At 40.1% G+C, this 26271-nt stretch overlaps 1 protein-coding gene across 1 annotated transcript; it reads left to right on the top strand.

Annotated features, from left to right (window-relative positions):
- Positions 1-214: 214 nt before the first annotated feature.
- On the top strand, positions 215-22260 carry LOC124269083 (protein FAM199X-B-like). Its single transcript, XM_046704095.1, has 7 exons — positions 215-433; positions 5562-5657; positions 6846-7036; positions 8187-8529; positions 11564-11715; positions 16516-16646; positions 19506-22260. Exons 1-7 carry the CDS (start codon positions 402-404, stop codon positions 19677-19679), a joined length of 1119 nt encoding a protein of 372 aa, XP_046560051.1. The 5' UTR covers positions 215-401; the 3' UTR covers positions 19680-22260.
- The last annotated feature ends 4011 nt before the right edge of the window (positions 22261-26271 follow it).

The raw sequence follows: 26271 nt of genomic DNA, 5'->3' as shown, positions 1-26271 counted from the left end.
CTAAAGCTCGCGTTTAAAGTGAACAGGCTCTAATTTCTTAACCTGATGTAATTTTCGCTTCAAGTTTGTAATTTGAATGTGTTTTAGAAATCTCAGCGTCTGTAACCTTCCTGCTGGGGACACTTCCTGAGCTTGTTGGCAGGGTCATCAAATGTGATCACGTGGAGAAGGTTATAAATAATGATCGACCAATCACAGACCCCGTTTCATGATTTTGCGGTAAAGTGTGGTGACGTAGTTCACATCATTGTGTCCACGTTGTACTAAGTGGACGCGAGTAATCAGTTTAATAAGCAAAGAACGCTTCAGGAATTCTTGAAACAGTTGTGTTTGTAACATTTCTATATGCATATACCACCGACAAATCAGTAGAGGAGCGTAAGAACCGGTATACCCCGAGAATGATCACCGACATGGCCGTAACGATGGGCAGGTATGTTTGCCATGTGGAATCCATGTTGGTACAGTGAGACGACATACGATCACTAAACCAGAATTATTCACACCGATGATTCATATAATGATTTGTTAGTTCATGTAACGAAATACCAACTGCTTGTATCTGTTAGAAAATGTGTTGACGAGGGCAGATCTGTATGTGTTCTACGAACACAATTCGAACACGTGCTACCTAAACCTAGTCACGCTGTTTAGGGGGCTGGTCTGGGCAGGTTGCCAAATTTTCTCGTCACGCCGTCTGACAAACTCACGTGCAATTTGTGCAGTCTTAAAAAGACTTAAAACTTATCGTCAGCTCGTCAAGTGTACCCACGTGCTGAATGAACATTGCGCAAGGGATACACGTGTTGTATTACAACCAGAGTGTAGTTTCTCCGTCAACCGGTCATGCAGCCTAACTGCTATCACTTGTTGCATTGATCACATGCATGTCCTTTTTGGAAAGAGTTCCGCCCGTAACACCCGTTTTTTTATTTATCAATGCCTAAGAATAGATGAATTTTATAGAAAGCTCACTTAAACCCTTACCCTAAACCTAACCATAAACGTAACATAATGCTAAATCTAAACCCAACCCCTAGAAATAATCATAATAAATAGATTACATTTCAAGCGGGTTACGGACGGAACTCTTACCGCGAAGTTTAGTAAATCATAATCTGGTGTTGATTCTGAGAGTAATGCTTTTCTATACTGGACAAAAATAGGTAGGGATATATGTACATTTTGAAATTATGAATAATGATCTATTTATTCATTGACACACTGATAAAATATCAATAATAAAAATACCAATATCCCTAACTTAAACCTAAAATTGCCTCCATTACAAAACATATCCCTCCAATAAGGATGGAATGGGAGGCCCGTATCTTTCGTTTATTGGCGACCTAGCTTCGTATATTGGCGACTTTATCGCGTGTATTATTGGCGCCCTACTTTCAAATACTGGCGCCCTATTACTGACCCGGGCCTAACGCTGAATTCAAACAGTAATACCCCCATTACTGAAATACAGAAACAAACTCAATGTTTTCATCCATTTATTTCTTGTCAAATGTCATTTTAGCACCATTACGTTCCACAACGAAGTGTACAGTTTTAGCACTTGAATTGCAGCAGTATAACGGTGGGGACACAACGCATGGGCTTTACAGTCTGTACACATTGTGCCTTTGCGGGGAATTGAACCCGCTCCGCAAGCACTATAACCACTAGGCTGCCTCAGTTATTAATTACGTCTATGGGCGGTGAGGTAGCCTAGTGGTTAAAGTGCTTGCGGCGCGGGTTCGATGCCCCAGTCATCACAACCCACTGGCCTACATTGCATACAGGCTGCACTGTAGCCGTCGTCATGTTTTTTTTAAACAAACTATTTTTTAAAAAGATATGAATTTCATTTTTTTTTAAATTTTAGGATTTTAAGTAATCACCATGTTATTCACTCACCTCAATGACATGTACTTTTGGTCAAGTCTATATAGACAACAGCCCATTCAAATAAAAAGCGGTTTCAAGCAATTTTCTCCGGGGTGTCTTCCCCAAGCAAACCCGACTCCCACAATGCATCCTCCTCCTGTGGTGTGATGACGCTAGCTTTCCTAGCCTTCTACGCATGCCAAAACCAGTCTGTGCCAGTGATTACATTTTAGCGTCTAAAATGGTTCTTAAACCCCTGGGGCGGTGGGGTAGCCTAGTGGTTAAAGCGTTGGCTCGTCACTCCGAAGACCCAGGTTCGAATCCCCACATGGGTACAATGTGTGAAGCCCATATCTGGTGTCCCCCGCCGTGATGTTGCTGGAATATTGCTAAAAGTGGCGTAAAACCAAACTCAGTCAGTCAGTCTTAAACCCCTAAAAGCAAAGTCGGTGGTTAGGTTAACATCTCGACCACTTTGACGCAAGAATCTCTCATCGAAATAAGAATCTCGTGAACTATGTTGCCCTTGTTGACCTCCCTTTTGGTTCCTTACCCGTGAAGGTCCGGGTTAGAATATTGGCCTTCAGTAACCCATGCTTGTTGTAAGAGGCGACTAACGAGATCGGGTGGTCAGGCTCGCTGACTTGGTTGACACATATCATCGGTTCCCAATTGCGCAGATCGATGCTCATGCTGCTGATCACTGGATTGTCAGGTCCAGACGCGATTATTTACAGACCGCCACCATATAGCTGGAATATTGCTGAGTGCGGCGTTAAACTAAACTCACTCACTCCTTTGGTTCCTTACTGCTGTGACAAACAGACTCAGCGTCCTATTCAGATCTTCATCAGAAATACTTAATAATCTGCTGCCTAACTGGGATTCAAGCCCATCCCTTTCACGTTGCCAGGAATCGAAAACCCGCTCTGCCCACTGATTTTCTTTTCTGTATTTTTATTTTTTGAGAGATTTTCCAAGCTTTGATATTCAGAAACCGAGAGAGGGTTGCCGAAACGTTTGGTAGTTGTTTGTTCACTTCTTTTTGTATCTGCTGAGAAGCAAGCATCAGTTCATCATCTGCTGAACTATTCATTTGGTCAAATTCCCATTCTAGGTTTTGCGACTCACGCAGCAAATCCTCATCCGAAGAACTATTCCCAACTGTATCTACATGATTTCTGTCCCCTTGCAGAGTGATATCAAAATTGACACTCGAAATACTTCCATTCAATTGCTTCGGAAAATGTATTAATTTTGAGTGAAAAAAGACATCGCATAAAGAACCCCATTCGCCTGACATGATTGAAAACATCTGGTGAAATGGATGCAGTAAAATATTTCGTTTGTTTTGTACCCCTCCAATACGCTGCCACGTGCACAGTAGAGCGTGTGTATCGTGCATGCCGTGCTACCCAGATGTAGGACGCCAATAGTAATATTGCTGTATTCGGTCGCAAGAGTTACGAAACTAGGACGCCAATATGTATGATTTTAGGTTTAAGCGCAATAAACTCCTCAGACTCGCCAATATTGGCTGCTGGGTGGGTCCTTGGCCTAACGGCCTCGGACTCAACCAACCGCGCGAATATTGGCGAGTCTTCGGAGTTTATTCCTTACATATTTTGTCCAGTATATATTGGAATTGGGGAGGAGATTGCTCATAAAATCTAAATGTAGTGCAGAGGAGTTATTTTAGTTCCATGACCCTCCTCCAGAATTCTTCAATTCTTGGAATATTTTCCTCATTTTGCTCCTTTATTGTCCCATCCTCTGCTCGCAATGATACAGACAATTCACACTAACAAATTGTCCTGTGATACTACAGTGTGGATATTCCTTTTCGCGGCTCATTCCTTCAGGCATCAATATTGGATCAGTAGTAATTGATTCTGGATTTTGATAACAATCTTTACATAAATGAACATATGAAGATTGCTGAGTCAGCGAGTGTGGTGTTAAACAACAAAGTAACCAACCTTTAGACATTGATATTGGTTGAAGTGTCAACTCATGGGTTGGAAGCTGAGTTGTCTTGGTTTTAGTGAAAGAATTTTCCACTCCTATTTTACTTCTGCCCATGCCGCCGCCTCCGTGGTGTAGTGCTTAGAGCGTCCGCTTGGTGTCATACCAAAAGACGTTAAAATATGGTACTTGTTGGTCCCTGCATGACGCTCGGCATTAATAGGTACAACAAGGACTGGTCGGCTCGGAGTCAGTATAATGTGTCTGAGTGGGGTATTCATGCTTCACTGCAGCATGGTATCTCAGTGGGCTAGCACTATAAAACCAGCTTAAGTCTGGGCTAGTACAAGCAGCCACACATACACACGCATGCACGTCGTCATATGAGCGAAATATTCTCAAGCATGACGTTAAACCCAATTTCACCTACCTCTGCCCACACAGACAATGCAGGACAATCCAATTGTTGCAATATTAATTATTATTAGTCATTCAGGGATAGTTTGTTGACTATGAAAGGGTTAAACAATTTCAGGGTAAAAATTCAATTACAATCATTATTCACAGTTTTGGTTTAAATTCCTATGCAGCAATACTACATATATCCGGGCTCCTAATATCGGTCACTGGTATAGTTACTTACCTCCATAATAACAACACTGAGGCATTATCTAGATACATCTTTCATCTACCCTTACAGGAAAATAGTTTTATTCAGTTGAAGGTATTGAAAAGTATTGAAAATTACCTGATTATTGAGTTTTCCTTATTAGCATTGTGCAGCAGTGTGACAGGAAATGTTTTCAAGATCATTGAAGATCCGGGTTATAAATGGTCTGCAGCAAACCATGCTTGTCAAGAGGCGATAAGAGGCGATTAACAGGATCATCTAATCAAGCACGCTTACCTGGTTGACAAATGTCATTGTATTCCAATTTGCGTATATCTATGCTCATGTTGATCTCTGTATGGTCTGTCCAGACTTGATTATTCAAGATTGCTGCCATGTAGCAGGAATATTGTTGAGCTTGGCGTTACCAATAATATGGCATGGAGACTTATTTGTGGAGTTTAAATGTTGTCATTATGATGACAGTAGAGATCAGTGTTCAAAATTAAGTGCTTTCTATCAATCTGTAAGACTTCTTTCTATTATTTATACAGTTTTTCAAGTTGCTTTGTGTAGGAATTAAAATCGGGCAGTTTTTGAACATTTAATATCATTTAGTCTCCAATGAAGTGTTAAGTCACATAAAGACATAAATAGTAACATGTTATGGATATTTGTTTACTTTTGAACAATAAGTAACTAGAATTGCAAATAATCAAGGAATGCTAAAACGTGTTTTTTCTTGACAATTTTTGTCCATGTGTAATGTGGCGAAAAAGTATCAAAGCAGGACAAGGTTGTTGAAATCTATTGGCAAGCCATTCGCATCCGTTCAAGGGAGGTAACTGACACTATTGTATGGAAGAACTATGATATATTTTCAAGGGTTGTTGGGTAGCCAAGTGGTTAAAGCAGAAACTGGTCACAGTAATGGTGTGGGTACAGTTCCACACCTGAATATAAATCCGGAGACTCTATCTTTGTATCATCGCAAATTTAAAAAAGCATTAGACTATACTCTCCTATCCAAACCCATGAAAATACCACCATTGCTTTCTCACACTTTGAATTTCAACATCTTGCTGAAAATGTCCTGCATTCATTTCAGCCCATGGTTTTCGGACAGCTCTGACACCGGTGAAGTACCTATAGATAACTTTGACCTTGATCTTGATATCAACGCTTTTGAGGCAGAAATTTCCAGGTGAGTAGTAACTTGAAACAATATCAGTACTTCCAAATTTTGGATTACGATCAGTCTCCACTGTCTTAACGTTTTACACTGATCATGATGTGTTGTCTTTGTAAATCTGGGAGTTTTGTGGCTCTACCTTTTCTTGCTGAAGAATTGTATTTGAAAGTGGAATATCTAAAATAAATTATAGGTAGAAATTATATGAACTTTGCTGGTGTTTCTTATTTAACTATGTAGACAATATTGGGTAGAATTTTTGTTAGGTTATTTTATTTCGTGTTTTATGCTCTTTTTGCGTAACTGTACAGGGAAAAATAAATATACAGAGTAAAGTGTATGAAAGATTTCAAGATATTTGAATGTACTGGGAAGAAAGATTGACAGGAATTACAACTAGACTGACTTTCAGCAGAACATAGGGGTTCGAATGAGTCTTCAGTAACCAATACCTGTCCCAAGAACTTAGAAGTGCCTAATGTCTTAATGGGATGGGGCCGGTGGGGTAGCCTTGTGGTTAAAGTGTTCTCTCGTCATGCTGAAGATCCGGGTTCGATTCTCCACATGAGTTAAATGTATGAAGCCTATATGATTGTAAAAGCAGCATGAAACCATACTCACTCACTCTTAATGGGATGGGGTTGTCAGACCCGCTGACTTGAGAGACACACATTGAATCCCACTTGCATAGGTTGATGCTCACACTATCAATCACAGGATTGTCATTTCCAGACGAGATTACAGACCTTTGTCATTAAGCTGAAATATTTGCAGCAATCGGCATTAAACACCAGCAAAGAAACATCCAAAAGAATTAAAAAACACATTTTGTTCTTCACACTGTTAAAGTGTTTGAAATAGGTTGTATTTTTTGTATATTTTTCCTTATCCTGACTCATGCTCTTTTGCTTGTCTCCTTCCTCTTGCGAACTATAGTGGAACACTTGAATCCCCTTTTGTAGCTCCCTTAAAAAAGCGGACATAAAATCACTCACCCCACGAGTAGCCTCCCTTTGCCCTTTGGCGCCCTTATTGATCACCTGACCAGCCAAGCTGGTCACTCTCTCCTCCTTCGCCCTTGAGGACGGTTGTGTGAGACAAACAAAAGAGCATGAGTCAGGATAAGTATAAAATATCAATTTTATTAAAAAAATTACATGTTTGACGTATGTCACGAATCACCTTGTTCCATTTCGACAGAATTCACAGACAGCCGAAGCCAGAACTGCAGCAGGATATGTATTCCTTCTTGAACAGCGTGTCATGTGATGCTAGTGTTGCAAGCTCCGAATGTAGTGACGATCTGTACGTCGATATCGATGGGGACGAAGCCTTGTTCTGTGATTTGCAAGCATCCATATTGAACATCTTAGATGATGGCGCAAATTCAAGTAAGACCCTTTGTTTAGACTTTATAATATGTAGTTCACTTGTGAAATCATTCATCAGTGTTTGTTTTTTTGACATTAAGACACTTTGTTGAGCATGTTGAGTGATGATCTAATCTTTTTTGATGATCTTATAGAAGATATTAGTAGCTTCATCTGAATGCTTGGTTGTCTTGCCAGTTAGTCTCTGATAGATTAATATTTTCATGTTAAAAGAAGGTACTGGGGTGTCGATGTTTTGAACTTGTTTCCTTCTTTGCAGAGTGATCTCCCCTTGTTGTGCCACAATCCGCTGATTGTGTGTTAAACTTTATCTCTGATCATTATCAGAATCGTTTTTGTCACTGTTTCCTCAAGGCTTCAAATGTCTGACATGCAGAGGCCCAGATAAGCTGCGTATCCGGGTAAAATACGCATAGAAAATTCCCATTTACGCATTGAAAAATAATTGCCTACGGAATATATTTATAAAAGTCGCTTGCGTAATGAAAATGACATCGATTGCTATCAAGTTGGCAGAACATACCTGCTTAGTAAACTTACTCAATGACATAATACTTAGGTGAGTAAAATGACTGAAATATGCTCATATTTGAAAGCAGTGGGTAACGGAAATTGAATTACCCACTCAACATTCATAATACCCACTCCAAAAAAATACAGTGGGTACAGTACCCACATGAGCTAAATCTTATCTGGAGCTCTGTGACATGTATCACTTTCCTCACAATTGTCAAATATTTGATATATAAAAATACTTTATGATCAGTATTGGATCAGTAATAATGGATTATGGCCTTGGATAACAATCATAATGAACATAAATGACAGTGATTGGTCTTTGGTAACCCGTGCTTGTCATAAGAGACGACTAACGGGATCGGGTGGTCAGGCTTGTTGACACATGTCATTGTATCCCAAATTCATAGATCAATTCTTATGCTGTTGATCACTGGATTGTCTGGTCAAGACTGGATTATTTACCGACAGCCGTCATATAGCTGGAATATTGCTGAGTGCGGCGTAAAACTGCAAACAAACAAGCACTTCACGATAGTTTAATCTCATTTGAATTACTTAGAAGAAACATTGGATGACAGAAATGACAGATGTCTCAACACAGATGTTTCAGACTGCCTCATCCATGTTTCAGATGTCCTGTCAATAGATAACATAGACTTAGCGGACACAGACTGGGGCGTGTCGAGTAGATCCCATGACATAGACAATCAGTCGACGACATCTGGGTACAGCAGCGTCAGCAGCAGCAGTCAGTCCAGCCTGAGTAGTCAACAGAGCTGTAGCGCTAGTCAGGCCAGCTCGAGTAGTGGCCGGAGCTGCAGTAGTAAGAACAACTCAAGTAAAACCCCCAGCCCTAAAAGTAAAAGCAGTAAGAGCTGCAACAAAAACAGCCAATGTGAAGTAGACAACGCACAATCGTCTCCTCAGATGGGAAAGAAGAGGCACAAGTCTCAGAGCACAGATGGTAAAAGATGGTAAGTACCTGGCCGTGGGGTAGCTTTGTGGTTAAAGCATTCCCTCGTCACATCAAACACCCGGGTTCGATTCCCCTCATGGGTACAATATGTGAAGCCCGTTTCTGCCATCCTTGCTGTGATATTGCTGGAATATTGCTGAAAGCGGTGTCAAATTAATACCTACTCTTTTCACCTGTCCACTGGGATCATCGCTTTCAGGATTATTTCCCAATCTCTTAATGGGTACATGAACTGCTTTGTCCTGAACGTGGTTCTTATTCTTATCATCTCGGAGCCATCAGTGGGCTTAAATGTTTCATATTTGTTTCAAATTCCAGCTGGAATATGGATACAGTTTTTCTTCATTCTTAACGATATCGTGCCAATGTATGCAATTAGATCACATGGTCTACATGGACCAGTAAAACGTAGGCGTGCTACAAATTCGTTCGTGTGTTGATTGGTATGGAGTCTATTTATAGTGTTGCATCTGTCAAATCGTGACACTATTCTCATATGTGAGATGTGCTGAAGTTGTAAGATACACACAAACGATAAATAAGTAGCTCTGTAGTGATCATAAATAAATACCAATTGTAAATTGGGAAAGTAGTGGCAGTGTTACATTAAACACCTGCTTCTGATCATTTGTACATTTTGTGTACTATTTTCTACTCGGATAATGATGTCCTTTCTGGTGGTGCAGGATACCAACAGCAGGGGCCAAGATAAAATTTTGAGTATTTGTTTGCCATACAAGCACTGAAGTAGCCTAGCTGGTGTTTCATCCAGTTCGGTTGTATCAGTGCTGAGAGAAATTGTACAGACGTAACAGACTCACCGATTCCAGGTGGATCTAAGGTTTCTGTGCAGACAGTTTGTTATGATGTTAATAAATAGACTTTGTAAGGCTGAACTTGATAGGTGATCCCTAATAAGTTAAATAGATGTATACTTCAAACAAAAAATATGGGAACGCCCTAAAATTTGATAGCCATGTATAAACTGATGTGTGAAGGCCATATCTGGTGTCCCCCACCGTGATTTTGCTTGAATATTGCTAAAAGCAGCATAAAACTGAACTCACTCACTCTTCCACTAAACAAGGATCTGGGGACATCCAATTACAGGTCACCTGTCAGAACGACCTTTATCGGACCAATCAGTGTATTGTTTACTGATCAGGAAATTGACAATTGGAGTGTTTTCTTATCATGCAACATTGATCTTTGTTTAGCAATCAGACTTTAACCGGAATGTGCTCAATTTCATTGGGTTTCTGCTGTCCATTCGGCTGATATCAACATGATATTCTCAGTGCATGTACTGTACATCCTCGGCTTGTAGGCAGATTGTTACTTTGTCTCTGGGGCGGTGGGGTAGCCTTGTGGTTAAAGCGTTGACTCGTCACGCCGAAGACCCGGGTTCGAATCCCCACATGGGTACAATGTGTGAAGCCCATTTCTGGTCTCCCCCGCCGTGATGTTGCTGGAATACTGCTAAAAGCGGCGTAAAACCAAACTCAGTCAGTCAGTACTTTGTCTCTACACATGCTGTCACTGGACGCATGTTGTGATAGTGGTTGATGGTCCAGGTCAACCTTCTATACAGTGCAGTAGTTTTCATTTTGGAAAAGGGCAGAGGGGTAGTCTAGTGGTTAAAACGTTCGCTCGTCACGCTGAAGGCCCAGGTTCGATAACGCACCTGGGTACAATGTGTGAAGCCCCTTTCTGGTGTCCCCCCTGCCGTGATATTGCTGGAATATTGCTAACAGCGGTCTAAAACTAAGCTAGCTCTCACTCATTTTGGAAAATTATTATGGAGATTTGAGAATTATTGTTTGCATGAGTTAATGAGACTTGCTAGAGTGTTACAGGAAATAGGGTGAAGTGGTGATCCTACAGTGGTGATGTTGCTACAGTCTGAAGGTGTTGTTTCTAGGAGTATGCTGTCATGTACAGTAAATAGGGTGAAGTGGTGATGTTCATACAGTAGTGATGTTGCTACAGTCTGAAGGTGTTGTTTCTAGGAGTATGCTGTCATGTACAGTAAATAGGGTGAAGTGGTGATGTTCGTACAGTAGTGATGTTGCTACAGTCTGAAGGTGTTGTTTCTAGGAGTATGCTGTCATGTACAGGAAATAGGGTGAAGTGGTGATGTTCGTACAGTAGTGATGTTGCTACAGTCTGAAGGTGTTGTTTCTAGGAGTATGCTGTCATGTACAGGAAATAGGGTGAAGTGGTGATGTTACAGTAGTGAGTAGTGATGTTGCTACAGTCTGAAGGTGTTGTTTCTAGGAGTATGCTGTCATGTACAGGAAATAGGGTGAAGTGATGATGTTCCTACAGTAGTGATGTTGCTACTAAGGTGTTGTTTCTAGGAGTAGTCTGAAGGTGTTGTTTCTAGGTAGTATGCTGTCATGTACAGGAAATAGGGGTGAAGTGGTGATGTTCGTACAGTAGTGATGCTGTCTGAAGGTGTTGTTTCTAGGAGTATGCTGTCATGTACAGGAAATAGGGTGAAGTGATGTTGCTACAGTCTGAAGGTGTTGTTTCTAGGAGTATGCTGTCATGTACAGGAAATAGGGTGAAGTGGTGATGTTCGTACAGTAGTGATGTTGCTACAGTCTGAAGGTGTTGTTTCTAGGAGTATGCTGTCATGTACAGGAAATAGGGTGAAGTGGTGATGTTCGTACAGTAGTGATGTTGCTACAGTCTGAAGGTGTTGTTTCTAGGAGTATGCTGTCATGTACAGGAAATAGGGTGAAGTGGTGATGTTGCTACAGTAGTGATGTTGCTACAGTCTGAAGGTGTTGTTTCTAGGAGTATGCTGTCATGTACAGGAAATAGGGTGAAGTGGTGATGTTCGTACAGTAGTGATGTTGCTACAGTCTGAAGGTGTTGTTTCTAGGAGTATGCTGTCATGTACAGGAAATAGGTGGTGAAGTGGTGAAGTGGTGATGTTCCAGTAGTGATGTTGCTACAGTCTGAAGGTGTTGTTTCTAGGAGTATGCAATAGTGATGTTGCTACAGTCTGAAGGTGTTGTTTCCAGGAGTATGCTGTCATGTACGGAGCAGATGTCCGTGGTTGAAGAGCTGAGTCAGGTGATCAGCAGCGAGTTGGGGATGAGGGAACAGCTTGACATCATCCGCATCATCAACCCCAACGCCTATGTGTCCCCCACAGACAGAGAATTTGTCATAGGTGAGTGCCGACATCTCCCCCACCCAGAACTCCTCCCCTACCCCCACCCCAGACTGAGTTTGTCATACAGTACACAACCCTGTCATACAGTGCACTTAAAAGAACCCAAGAATCCGTTGGTATTTGACCAGATGGTGGCCACATGAATACGTGCAAACACCTAGTTGCGGGTACAGCAACGTGCAGTGAACATGGACAAAGTACTGTGACTATGTGTCCCAGTCCACCCAGCTGTGAATGGGAACCTCGTTAGGATGAGAAAGCCACAATAACTCGGTGCGCCTAGTGGCTGCAAGAGTTGTATACTCCCCAGGGAGTTGAGATTGATAATGTGATTTGCTGTTGAGATTGACATCCAATGATCGAGGGAAAAAAATACCAGCCTTGAGCATGCACTGGTGCGTGGATATGTGCGCTATATAAATATCCTATAATAATAAGGTGAGAGTCTCCTAACCCCATGGAAAATCCACCCTTCACCCTAAAGAGAGATGTCAAAGGCAAGTGTCCAACTCTTCCACACACTGAGTTCATTTGAGGTGAATTCTTAGTAGGGTTATGCTTACTTCTAGAAACCTAAAACTCCACCTAAAGTTGTTCATTGCGGCATCTTAAAAGTTTCCACCATATTATGGTTACTGTCAAGGCCAACATTTTGATGAGTCATTGAAGCTGGGTTGTTTTTTTAAAAATATTTTTCAGTGGCATACAGTGCTTTGTGACTCGCATACATGATAGCTCACTTTCCATTCCTGTTGCCATGGTATTATCTGTTTATATGCAAATGACTGTCTGGTGTATGCAGTGAAAACAATGGTTGTGTTAGACAGAGCTACAGATAACGTTTTGGGTCATTCAGTTATGTACTCGCTGGTGTTCATCTCAATTGGGTATCCTACTTTTCATTTGAGTAACCAAATAAATTATACTCATCTCACTCAAACTCAATTCGGTATTTTGCCATTTTCCATTAATTTTAAAATATAATAAAGTTTAAATGTTGGTGTTTGTTATTTGTATTTGATCTGTAATATGAAAAACGATAAGACTGCAAGTTGTCACGTTCATGTGTCCTGAAATACAACCTCTCAATATACCTATTAAAGTTAGTTTATCTTAATCCACGGGTACCCAAGCTAAGATTTGACATTTTTGTGTGTACGCATGCAAGATCGCATTTATTGAGTACGTACAAAAATTCAAGCGTACTTGTACGCAATAGACTTAATAGGAATTGAGTTTTCACATAAATATTTGCGTAATTTATGCAGATACGCAGGTTTTCTGTACCTCTGGATACATGCACTTTTCTAGCCGGTAGTCATCTGTGTTGTAAAGATACAGATTGTTAATTGGTCAGTTGTCGGGAGGACATTATTTGAAGAAGAGAGTTTGTGAAAATGAGCATTAGGCGCCATTTTGCAAGAAGAGCATTCTAAGTTTGCTTCATCGGTGTCACAATGACCTTTGGGGTGAATACAGAATGCCAGATTATATCCCAGCATGTCATAACTCCCACTGATCTTCTGTGGTCAATGGATCTAAACCATGCTGACAGAATCACTTTGTACAACCAATACCAAGTGGAAACTAATTGAGATAGTTTTGTAGTTTGTGTAGCATAATGACAGCCTAATGACAGCCTGTACAATCAGATTGCAAATGTCCATTGAATCATATTGTACTGTAGAGAGTCAGTTATGATATGGATGGGATCGTTTCTTTTTCTTTTGCTGTGTGCCAAGATGTTACATTTTCCTTTACAGGGCGGTTTAGTGCTTTGTTACGTGCACTGGTGCAACCCAATATTACAAAGTGCAACCTAGATATTTGTCTAACTTGCACCAGGTGCAACTAGATTTTTGAGTGGGTAAAAACTGAATAAAACATCTAAATAATTTCATATTTCTTACATTAAATATATTAAGAATATTTCTTACTATTGCAATAAAAGCAGTGCAACTGGAATTTGGCTGGTGCAACTAGATTTTCTATCTTAGGTTGCACCTGGTGCAAGTAGGTTAACATCTCTTAAATCGAACCCTGCTTTAGAATTCTAGTGTTCACTAAGCATGCCCTCCATGTTTGGAAAGACGCCAGTCCGTGTGTGTTTTAGATGTAACTGTGGAAAGAGAAAAAACTGCCATCCCCAGTTGAAGTCACCACCTATAGTCCGTTTAACTTCATTTTGGACCATATTGCTCACTGACACAAAATCTAATAATTGCAACAAAACCACCTTTTGCACAGTCACATGAAATCAACAGACCAACTCTGATGATTTGTCTCATAATTTTGGACACCTGAATAAAAATGTTGTTTAACAAACATTCATTATTTTGTTGTTGCGTTTCGCTATTTCTTATGAGGGGAGGACCACTTGCTGGTAGAACAGCTAGGTAATCAACAAGGTTGTGCAGTGCAATTTCAATTTCACAGGTACAACTCGCTCACCTGGCTGTTCTACTAGCAAGTGGTTCTCCCTGGTATAAAATAGCGAAAGTGACAACAAAATAATGATCGTTTCTTAAAACATTTTTATTCGGGTGTCCAAAATTATGAGATCATCATTAGAGTTGGTCTGTCGATTTCATGTGACTGTGCAAAAGATGGTTTTGTTGCAATTATTAGATTTTGTGTTAGTGAGCAATTCATCGGTCCAAAATGAAGTCAAACGGACTATAAATGATCTGCTACATGTTAGGCAGACACCACAGTATAAACAACATATAGTACAAGGGGATAGTCTGCATTGATAAACATACTTATGAAAAGAAGTTATAAAACATTTTCATATGGCCATAGTTGATATTTCATGGTTGGTGGTAGTGCAATTCTCAGGCATTCAATTTTGGGTGTTATTTAACTTGATTCAGAGTTCATTACATATGGCAGTGATGTTTTAAATCAAGGCCACATTGACAAATCCTGCTTGTCTCATGTTATAATCTGAAAGCCAAAACTGCTAATGTAATGAAATTGATCTGTACAGTAACCATGGTAACTAGTCCTGGGGAGGTGTACCTGGGACTTGGAGGTGTCACAAACTACAGCATAACTGGAAGGTGACTGGTCTGTGTTGGGTACATGACCTGTCACATTGTATATTGCAGTTATAAATATTAAATCTGTCTTTTAATGGGAACATTTGAATTTTTAAGTTTTGTTTACATCGCTTCATGAGTCTCCCAGCATTCTAAGTTTGCTTCATTGGTGTCACGATGACCTTTGGGGTGAATACAGAATGCCAGATTATATCCCAGCATGTCATAACTCCCACTGATCTGCTGTGGTCAATGGATCTAAACCATGCTGACAGAATCACTTTGTACAGAAAATACCAAGTGGAAACTAATGAAATCGAGAAGAAATGTGAATATTGCAAATGTTTGAATTTCCATGAAATAGAAACATAAATCAAGGTGAAGTGTGTCTTCGATGCTCAGTCATTCTAATTCCAGTGTGATGATACCAAAGTGGCTACTAATGGAGGCCATATTTGCAAAGTCATTATGGCACAATCTGATATCTTACTTACATTATAGGGGCAGTGGGGTAGCTTACTGGATAATGCATTTGCTCATACCGAAGACCTGGGTTCGATTCCCCACATAACTGGAAGGTGACTGGTCTGTGTTGGGTACATGACCTGTCACATTGTATATTGCAGTTATAAATATTAAATCTGTCTTTTAATGGGAACATTTGAATTTTTAAAGTTTTGTTTAGATCGCTTCATGAGTCTCCCAGCATTCTAAGTTTGCTTCATCGGTGTCACGATGACCTTTGGGGTGAATACAGAATGCCAGATTATATCCCAGCATGTCATAACTCCCACTGATCTGCTGTGGTCAATGGATCTAAACCATGCTGACAGAATCACTTTGTACAGAAAATACCAACTGGAACTAATGAAATCGAGAAGAAATGCGAATATTGCAAATGTTTGAATTTCCATGAAATAGAAACATAAATCAAGGTGAAGTGTGTCTTTGATGCTCAGTCATTGTAATTCCAGTGTGATGATACCAAAGTGGCTACTAATGGAGGCCATATTTGCAAAGTCATTATGGCACAATCTGATATCTTACTTACATTATAGGGGCAGTGGGGTAGCCTAGTGGTTAATGCATTTGCTCGTCACGCCGAAGACCTGGGTTCGATCCCCCACATGGGTACAATGTGTGAAGCCCATTTCTGGCGTCCTGCCATGATATTGCTGGAATATTGCTAAAAGCCACGTAAAACTGAACTCAATCACTTACATTATGACAAAAACAACTGGTTTTGAATTAAGTTCAATTGCTCGTTCACTTTGATGACTCAAGTTTATTTCTTTGCATGTTTTCAAAAGGAAACATCAACCTTTTCATTCATGACAGTTTTATGGGAGTTGCATTTTTTTTTTAACTGAGTATATTTGAGATTCAGTAGAACGGAGCATAGTGACAGTTCATATACAAGCTGGTGTCTGATATTGTAGAGTTATTCATGTTTTAATCTTTTCAGTTTGTAGTTCAACATAACTGGACATGTTACTCTCAGAGGTGCCTTTCCCCAAATGAGATCTTAGCGCTTCGACAATCGCACACCTGTGTTACATTATAGGAGTATCTATGACCTTGGTTCTCAGAACAAATATCCTGAATACTGCTCCCCAACACAGAACCTCTCTTGATCATGGTACTAATCTGATTTTACCATCATGACATTAAAATGGTCTCTGAAGCTGAGATAGAAAATAGGTCCATGGCATTTATTAGGATGGCTAGTAACTAATGAGGATTTTCTATTTGACAGATTTGGAAACAATAGACGACACAAAACTACAAAAAATCCAGGACTACATTAAGCTCAATGTTCCAGTCAGCTGTCCGTCACAAGATTTGTGTTCGGAATGTCCAAACTCAGCACAGAAGAAAACAACAAAGGTAAGAATACCCCCTTTTAACATTCTCCCTGCTCAATACGGTCACAGAAGTTGAAGGGTTCTACGTAAATGCTTCATTCTTCAAAATACAGCAACCTTAAAAGGTTTATCCTTCGTTAACTCCTTCTTTGTTGTCTGTGTGTACCAGGGCTACAGATAAGGGGCGTACAGGCGTAATGTACGCCTCAAAATCAATTAAGTACGACATAATATAAGATTTCAAGCATATCGTGTACGCACATAAATACCTTTGTACGTCTGACATTTAATTTCCGTGCGTATCGTGCAAATGGAAATCTATTTCGGATAAATACTTGTCAAGTTTCTTTTGCGAAACCAGATTTGACACATGAGGAAACCCCGGCGGTAGGAATCCCTTGCGTTGCCATGCAACGATATGCGTCACTATTTTTCGATTGGCTAAAAACTACACTGTTCCTATTTATATCCAGTCGGACCTGACATTTCGCGCATCACACGGTCGCTCAGTTATTTCTCATACGTCTTCAAATACAAATACATGGTTGGAAATAGTGATCGATGAATCGTCCAGACAAACCACATCACCAACTCGCTCACACAGAAACATGTCAGTACTCCTTCAAAATTCTCAGTACACCTCCACTTGCAATATGATGTGTAAGTACACTCGCACCCCCAAAAGTTATCTTGAGCCCTGTGTACATCTGGGTATGACCGAAGGTTTAAAGATCCATGGCATATATACATGTGTAAAAAGTAAACAGCCAATAGCTGGAGCAAGTACTGATAGAAATCTTTTGAATTTGTTCACATTCCTTTGTATATCCAGTGTTACCAGTCTAAGTAAACTTAGGCTCAGTATTATTCGTTACACTGCTATACCGAGTCTAACAAAACCTAGTAGAAGGTTGCGTCAGCTAACCTTTTGGACTGACCAATCAGAACACAGCTTACCAAATCGCGAAAGTTAACGTTCGTGCATACCATTTGAACCTTGACCTAAAAAACTCAAACGATTCCGATTGCTATTTTCCGCAAGATCACTTCCGAGTGATACATGCAATGAGTAAACAGCCGCTGAAAATAGCATTTTTGTCAATATTCAAGGATGTCATCTTGCGGAAATATAAGCAAATAGTAACCATGTCATTAGAAACCCATAAGTGTATTTACTGTGTTTTATGCGGATTTCGTTTGTTAATAGATCAGTGTCAGCGACCAGGGAAAAGAAAATCCCAAAACCTTTTTGTAAGTCCTGCCGAACCCTAACAAGCAGTCATTGTATGATTGATTAAATCAGTTCGGCTGTCTTGCGTTTGATTGGACGGTCATAGGTCGCTCAAAGGTTAGCTGACGCAACCTTCTACTAGGACTCAGTATAGCAGTGTGACGAATAATACTGAGCCTAAGTTTACTTAGACTACCAGTGTTACATTATAGAAAGTCATACAAATATAAATCATTACAAACTTTTCATAAAACGTATGAACCACACTTCTGTTTTCTGGAAACAATTGTGACCTTGAGAATGTGGTTTAAGTCCTTCAAGTACGGACAGTTGGGGAATGAGCTCTGCTCAGTCTGCACTTTGAAGTAATGTCTCGTCTGTTTAGTTTGGCGTTTGACATTTTATGAATGTGCAAGAGAATCGAACAAGTCACTGCCATTCTGGGTCATGCTCCTACAATGGTAAACCTTGGTCAACAGGCATTTGGTTTTGGTGGAAAAAACAAGTCAGTCTTAAGATTGTCCTTACAGTATATCCAGTCTTGTTTAGAAAGAGCTTGATACTTGCAACTGTACTGATGGCAGTGTACTGTTAATTGATTTTGTGGTGGCTGAGTGGGTTAGATGTCTGACTGTGTGTGCTGGTGATTAGGTGCCTGACTCTGAGAGTGTGGGTTCAAATCCCGGATGGGACTCAGCCCAACAAAAGTACTAGAATCTGTACTTTACTAAGAAAGTGTGTAATCCCAAATATAACATGTTACATTGTTCACACTTGTTCTAAAGATTGATCTTTTCAGTTTTGTTGATATCTTGATACTGACAGCTGGAATGTCTAGAGCAATGGTACTTCATTAGTTGAATTTTGTTTGCATATGTTTTTTAATATGCCTAAAGGAAGTTTTTGGTGGTTAAACAAACATTTAATTATAAATAATGAAAGCTAGTTGCAAGTAAATTGTTTTTTTGTTGTATTTGATTAGTTAATGAATCTTTTCTTTCTGGTAACTAAATGTTCCCTTGAATTGTGTACTTTGCACATTGAAGTAATGTCTCGTCTGTTCCGTTTGGCGTTTGACATTTTATGAATGTGCAACAGAAACGAACAAGTCACTGCCATTCTGGTTCATGTACCAACATTGGTAAACCTTGGTCGACATTTACTGGTATTCACCTGACAACTTATTACTATGCCAACATAGTATGTTTCAACACATCTGTGTATTTGTGATTGTTAAGCTTGTTTAGGAAGAAATGGGTCTTTGAATACGAGTCCCCGAATTTGACTCGTTTCTGGGTATTTAAATTGAATCTCAAATATCAATGCTATAAACTCGATCCCAGATTTCTGATGCCCTGAATTTGATACAAGATTGCAGCATTTCCAAGGCCCTTGACATCAGTTACAGAATCCATGTCCCTGAATTTGATCCAGATTTCTCTCCAGATTCACTTGCTACATTAAGCTGTCATGTGGTTTTGCTAGTAAAATGCTCTTCAACTCGCTCCCCCGCTGCGGAGGTCATGATACTGTTTCCACTGATAAAGCTCCCTTCTGTTACACTGGTGCGGTTCATCCCCGTACATCTTATTACAACTTAAGTTCCACACAAAAAGCCAATGTCATTGATAATTTTCCTTTTTCCCACAGAAACAAAAATGCCAAGATCGTAGGAACCAGCAGAAAGCAATCCGCCAGCGGCGGCAGAAAGAATACCGCCAAATGATGAAAGAAAAACGGAGTGGTCTGTTTGTGAAGGAGGAAGTGTTAGCTTTGTCTACGCACACCGAGCCGTCAGAAGAGGACGTGGACATCCTCATGTGATACAGAGCTTGTTTAGATAAATATGGTTAATTTATCAGCAAATTTACATGAATTATCTATTGGCTGCTGTCTTGGGAAAGCTGTTGTCCTACTGTTTTGTCTCTGAAATTGATCTGCTCCTCTGTGTGGTTGTATAGCAGACCCACAATAGGGGTGAAACGCTGTATTAGTAGAACTGCAGTATTTTGCCTTTCGTTATACCGTAATGCCATCCAAAAATTCAGTGTTTTCGTACTGCCATTTAACCTTTTTAAATAAGTTTTGTTCCTTCAAAATAACAAAGATTGTTTTTTTTCTCCCATGTTATTAAACAAATTTAAATTTTGGCTGCTGTCGTCAATTTTCTGCATTATGATCATATCTCGTATAACAAAACGGATCGAACCGAAGGTCTTGTACTGCAATATGTACCGTACCGTTTCACCCCTAGTGCACAATGTTATGCTTGTGAGCTAAATGGATATTGGATGGTCACAATGTCCTTAGTGAAATACTTAGTGCCCATGAGACCGTGGTTGTTGTCGTTGCGGTTTGACCCCACCCCTATATTTCTCAGGCCCAGTTTTCTACCCCAGTTGTGTCATGTTGAATAAACCGTCGGCCTGAAGTGAATTGTAGACTAGTTTGGTATAAATGAGTTGTCTCCCCTGACTGAATATGCGCGATCATCATTCTGCCAGTGGTTGGTATGCTGCTGGGATAGAACTGAATTTTAGCTAGGTCTGAAACAGTAGAACCTTGCTCACGCAGTGTCATCTCAATGGAAATATTTTCTACCAGACATTGTAAAGGAATTCTGTTTCGGCACATTTTGTCCTAAGTGATGTATTTGTCATGCTATTGCACCTTGACTCTGATGAAAGCTTCGTACTACTTAGCCATACAGTGAACGTGGACTGTAAGTTGTAGCCAGATCGGTTGTTGAATGAGTATATCTTCATGGATCTGTTTTTTGTGTGTACTACAACAAGCAAATCTGCTGCACTAATACACTGATACATCTGCACAGTGCTTCTCTGAGACTCAGAAATGGTGCTTTAAACTTAATGAACCGAGTTGCTTCCCTTAACTGTATCAGCATCTGCTTTAACTGGGTTTGAATCCAAGATTTGCCAAATTGGTACCCTTTCTTCACACTGGGACCAAAGATACACGTTTCTTGAAAGGAAGTGGGCACAATGTGTGAAGCCCATTTCTGGTGTACCCCATCGTGATATTGCTAAAAGCGGCGTATAACCATACTCACTCACTCACTCACGAAAGGAAGAAGACATTCTACAAACACATCTATTTGTTAGCTTAACCTGCCTCTACATACAGCAGACAAAACCTTATCTCAGGCATGGATGTCCGTCATAATATGTCTGTCAGAAGATAGCTTTTTCAGATGTTCTTTGTGTTATGTTCCCCTTACAACTAAGATTTGTTTAAGATTGTCCACTTGTTTTCTTCTGTTTTATTTATGTTATGTTAGTTGTCTGATAGTTTTCCATGTTATTTTCCATGTTTACAGAAATATAGCTACATTTTTTTTGACTTTTCAACATATAAGGCTACAACAGATCCCATTTCTGGTGTTCCCCGATGTGATAGTGCTGGAACATTGATAAGTGGTGTTAAATCATACTCACTCACTCTGGCCTTGAAAAAGAGACAATATCGAGTACTTTATATGAGACGTTTTTTTGTATCTTCACTTTGAAGAGGGTGAGGGGTAGCCTGGTGGTTAAAGCGTTGGCTCGTCACGCCGAAGACCCAGGTTCCAATCCCCACATGGGCACAATGTGTGAAGCCCATTTCTGGTGTCCCCTGCTGTGATGTTGCTGGAATATTGCTAACAGGGGGCGTAAAACCAAACTCAGTCAGTCAGTTGTCGACAGATGCATTTTGTTTCTGGATTGTGAATGCATGTTTCTCCCATGTGTAATGTATACATTTTTCAATATAAAATTAATAAGTTAGCTTAAACACATCTTTGGAAATCCATTCCCTTAAATTGAATTTGCACTTAAATCGAGTTCCTTCAAGTTAAATCCTGTTTCTTCAAACAATATGACCTGTCAATAGTGATATCAAATTCTGTTTGCCATGTTTCTTGACGATGGCAATGCAATAGAAGATGTTTTTGGTTATTGGTTTGTGTTGTATTTATCCACATGTTCCATCATTGTTCATGACTTCTGTACTCCGTGTCATGTGGATAGTTATGAACTCATGAATTTAAGATGAAATTGAAATGCTGAGCTCAGGGACAATGGATGTTATTTAAACAGTGTTCGTCAGTGTGAACCAATTACAATTGTCAGCATCACAGAACATGGTTTAGATTTTACATGGCTGGAGAATTACATACTATTTTCAACATAATAACAATGTTATGTTCCAAATTCATGTTACCAGGTTGGTGTGATAAAAATATATGGAGTTACTCAGGATATTTTGTTAAACAGTTGATCCATACCCAACCTCCATTAAGCAACCAAGGGATATTGTGTTCTGTTTACAGTTGCATGATGCTATAAACAGCCATCCAATGAAGTGCTTTCACGACAGTAGTGAGAAGTAAGAAAGTCAGAGAAAAGTGACATCCCTTCTGAAATGCTCAGATCCCAATGGGGCCGTGATAGTTATCATAATAGAATTGCATTATAATATCTTTGACAGTCAAGGATGCACAACTCGTGCTGTAGGACTAGACATCTTTGACAGTCAAGGATGCACAACTCGTGCTGTAAGACTAGACATCTTTGACAGTCAAGGATGCACAACTCGTGCTGTAAGACTAGACATCTTTGACAGTCAAGGATGCACAACTCGTGCTGTAAGACTAGACATCTTTGACCGTCAAGGATGCACAACTCGTGCTGTAAGACTAGACATCTTTGACAGTCAAGGATGCACAACTCGTGCTGTAAGACTAGACATCTTTGACAGTCAAGGATGCACAACTCGTGCTGTAAGACTAGACATCTTTGACAGTCAAGGATGCACAACTCATGCTGTAAGACTAGACATCTTTGACAACGGATGTCAAGGACATCTTTGCATGCACAACTCTTTGACAGTCAAGGATGCACAACTCGTTGCTGTCGGACTAGACATCTTTGACCATCAAAGGATGCACAACTTCGTGCTGTAAGACTAGACATCTTTGACAGTCAAGGATGCACAACTCATGCTGTAAGACTAGACATCTTTGACAGTCAAGGATGCACAACTCGTGCTGTAAGACTAGACATCTTTGACAGTCAAGGATGCACAACTCATGCTGTAAGACTAGACATCTTTGACAGTCAAGGATGCACAACTCATGCTGTAAGACTAGACATCTTTGACAGTCAAGGATGCACAACTCATGCTGTAAGACTAGACATCTTTGACAGTCAAGGATGCACAACTCATGCTGTAAGACTAGACATCTTTGACAGTCAAGGATGCACAACTCATGCTGTAAGACTAGACATCTTTGACCATCAAGGATGCACAACTCATGCTGTAAGACTAGACATCTTTGTCAGGGTGGTTGGTATTAAGTTTGTTATGGTGGTGGCAGATGTTTGTATGAATGAATGTTTCATAACTGTAATAGCTCCCCTAAAGCAGTGATGTCCACTTGTCAGTTAGTCCGAGACAAGTGAAAATCTAGAGGGTCCAGTTATTATACAAGCTTGACTGTTCTGATAGGAACTGTGTACCATATATGAGTGTGTACTCCTGTTAATGCTCTGAAATCTGGTTCTTTACACAGTTCATATAATTTTCATGAATTGGCAGTGTTCTATGAAATGTTGTTCATGTTAAGCCTAATATGGATTGTTTTGGTGCAGATGTTTTTGCAAGACTACAAAAGAACTAGTTGATGCATAGGTAAATAGGATGTGTGAAGCAAGACTGTTACCATGGTAACCATTACTGTAGTTTGGAAATTGAATGTGGTTTTTCTCCTCTTATAGAAGCTGATAGAGACAATAGGCAATTAATACTAGATGTGATGAATATGGAACTTAAAAGTATTGAATGCAACTTGTTACCTGATATTCATCCTGTTTTGACCAATCAGAGGCAAGCATTCTTTGGTCTGGTGGTCATAGTAGTCAGATGCAATTTTGAATTTTGAGCATAGGTGGGTAGGTAGCCTAGTGGTGATAGTGTCCACTTGTCACGCTGAAGACATGGGTTCAATTCCCCATATGGGTTCAATGTGTGAAGCCCATTTCTGGAGTCCCCAGTCGTGATATTGCTGGAATATTGCTACAAGTGGTGTTAAATCAGACCCATTTTGAATCGTATGTTAACACCAGTAGCTGAATCCCTTGCTGGAATATCTGTGGGGGGCTTGTACCCCCTCTCAAAAGCTGAAACAGTGAAACTTGGGTGTCTTAGTCATAGTTTTTTCACATTTATAAGAATTTGGATATTTGCTGAGGCTCTCAAACAGATTGTTTACTCTGCCCTCAGTTAACATCAAAGTAGTCTGAAAAAATGGAACAATGTTCTCTTTTCTAATTGAGGTCACAACTAATATGACACTGGGACAGATATTTTATTTTTGTATCAGTGTATTTGAGTTACATGGAATAACTTATTCTTGTATGGAAAGATGCATATTATATACGTATGCAGTCAGATACAAAGGGTTTGTTGTGTATTTGGTCGTACTATTTGTCTGAGACTATTCTTTATCCGAGAAAAAGAAATCGGTCTGAAATGGCCGACAGGTTGCAGTGAATCAGTTGAGGTTCATTCAATAAAGACTCCCTCATTTCAGGTGTCCCCTGTCTTGACATAGCTGGAATATTGCTAAAAGTGGCATAAATGTAAAGTCACCCACCCACAAACTCACCATGAACTTGTTCAGCGTAATTTCAATTTGTGAAGATTACTATGACAAAATACTCAAAATTAATCCAAAGACTTTGTATTTCTTTCCTACAAGGCAATTTTCAGTTATCAGCTTAAAATGGCAGAAGATGGGAACTAGAATTAAATTTGTTCGGACAATGTTTCACAGAGAGTGTTTCTGTGTCCGAATTATATGAAATTGAAGACTGTTTTGTTAGCTTCCTCAGGCGTGTGTGACTGTGTTGAAATCAATGACATGTTTTGTTAGAAGGACCAGCTTTCCAAGATGGCTGCCAACCTGTTGATGTAGCGAGTCTGCGTCTCTGGCTACAACATTCAGCCAATAAACCAGTGATATGAAGTCTGTGTTTGTTGTTCATCCTAGTGTACCTTGCTGTTGTCTGGATGGTTGTTCAACCGATTGTCAAATGGTTGGTCTTTTATGTTATATTTGGGATTACACTTTATTAGTAAAGGTGAGGTGAGGTGAAATTGGGTTTAGGTGCTTGAAATATTTCGCCATATGACGGCGTATGTGTATGGGCAGGGTACCAACAAGTACCATATTTTAACTGAGATACTTTTGGTATACCCCACTCAGATGACTCGAGCAGACCGTCGGGCCCATGAATCGAACCAGGCGGGACCTAACAAGTACCATTTTTAACGCCTTTTGGTATGTCGGGATCGAACTCCGACCTTTCGCTCTCCGGGCGGACGCTCTGACCACTACAGGACAGAGGCTGTCTATTAGTAAAGTACAGATTCTAGTACTTGTGTTGGGTTTGACTCCCATCTGGGATTCGAACTCGCACTCTCAGAGTCGGGCACATTATCACCAGCACACAGTCAGCTGCCTAAACCGCTCAGCCACAACGGTTTACTGAGAATTTGTTATATATGTGTAACGTTACATTTGACCACTTTCTAAATGGCATGTGTTCATGGTTAGTCTCCGTGGTGTAGTGGTTAGAGTGTCCGCCCGGAGAGCGGAAGGTCGCGGGTTCGATCCCGACCCCGACCCCGTCATACCAAAAGACGTTTAAATATGGTACTTGTTGCTCCCTGCCTGGCACTCGGCCTTAATGGGTAAAACAAGGACTGGTCGGCTCGGAGTCAGTATAATGTGTCTGAGTGGGGTATTCATGCTTCACTGCGGCATGGTATCTCAGTGGGCTAGCACTATAAAACCAGCTTAAGTCTGGGCTAGTACAAGCAGCCGCATATACACATACACACGCATGCATGTCGTCATATGAGCGAAATATTCTCAAGCATGACGTTAAACCCAATTTCACCTCACCTTACTCACCATATCTATACTGATGGTGAACAGTAATGCAACACCAAACTCCTTGGAAAACAGTAACTAATGTGCGAAGGTTAAAAATTCAATGATAGTGTACATTAACAGATGATGAATCTATGCACACAAATGTGATGGCACATGAATACTGATTTTAAGCAATCCTTTTGATACTGCCCTGGATAGCCCCTGGATAGCCCCTGATAGCCCCACAACTCCTTTTTTGTCTGTTGGTGTTTCTGTATTTGATCATAAAAACAAAATTTATTTAAATTTTCAATGTATATAATTTGACACATCAAATATATTGGTGCAGCTTAACTTTTTACCATCTGTATAGTACAGGCAACTGTTACAGTTGTGACATTATGGACAAGTGTAAAAACAATATTTTGTCCCTCAAAACCACAATGGGTGTCCGCTGGTTCAGTCCCCGACACCTGA

This window comes from Haliotis rubra, unplaced genomic scaffold (assembly GCF_003918875.1).
Source record: "Haliotis rubra isolate DU_JTF1 unplaced genomic scaffold, ASM391887v1 Scf142, whole genome shotgun sequence".
Classification (NCBI taxonomy): domain Eukaryota; kingdom Metazoa; phylum Mollusca; class Gastropoda; order Lepetellida; family Haliotidae; genus Haliotis; species Haliotis rubra.
Note: the sequence above shows the minus strand (reverse complement) of the source record. Positions and strands in the feature narration are given on the sequence as shown.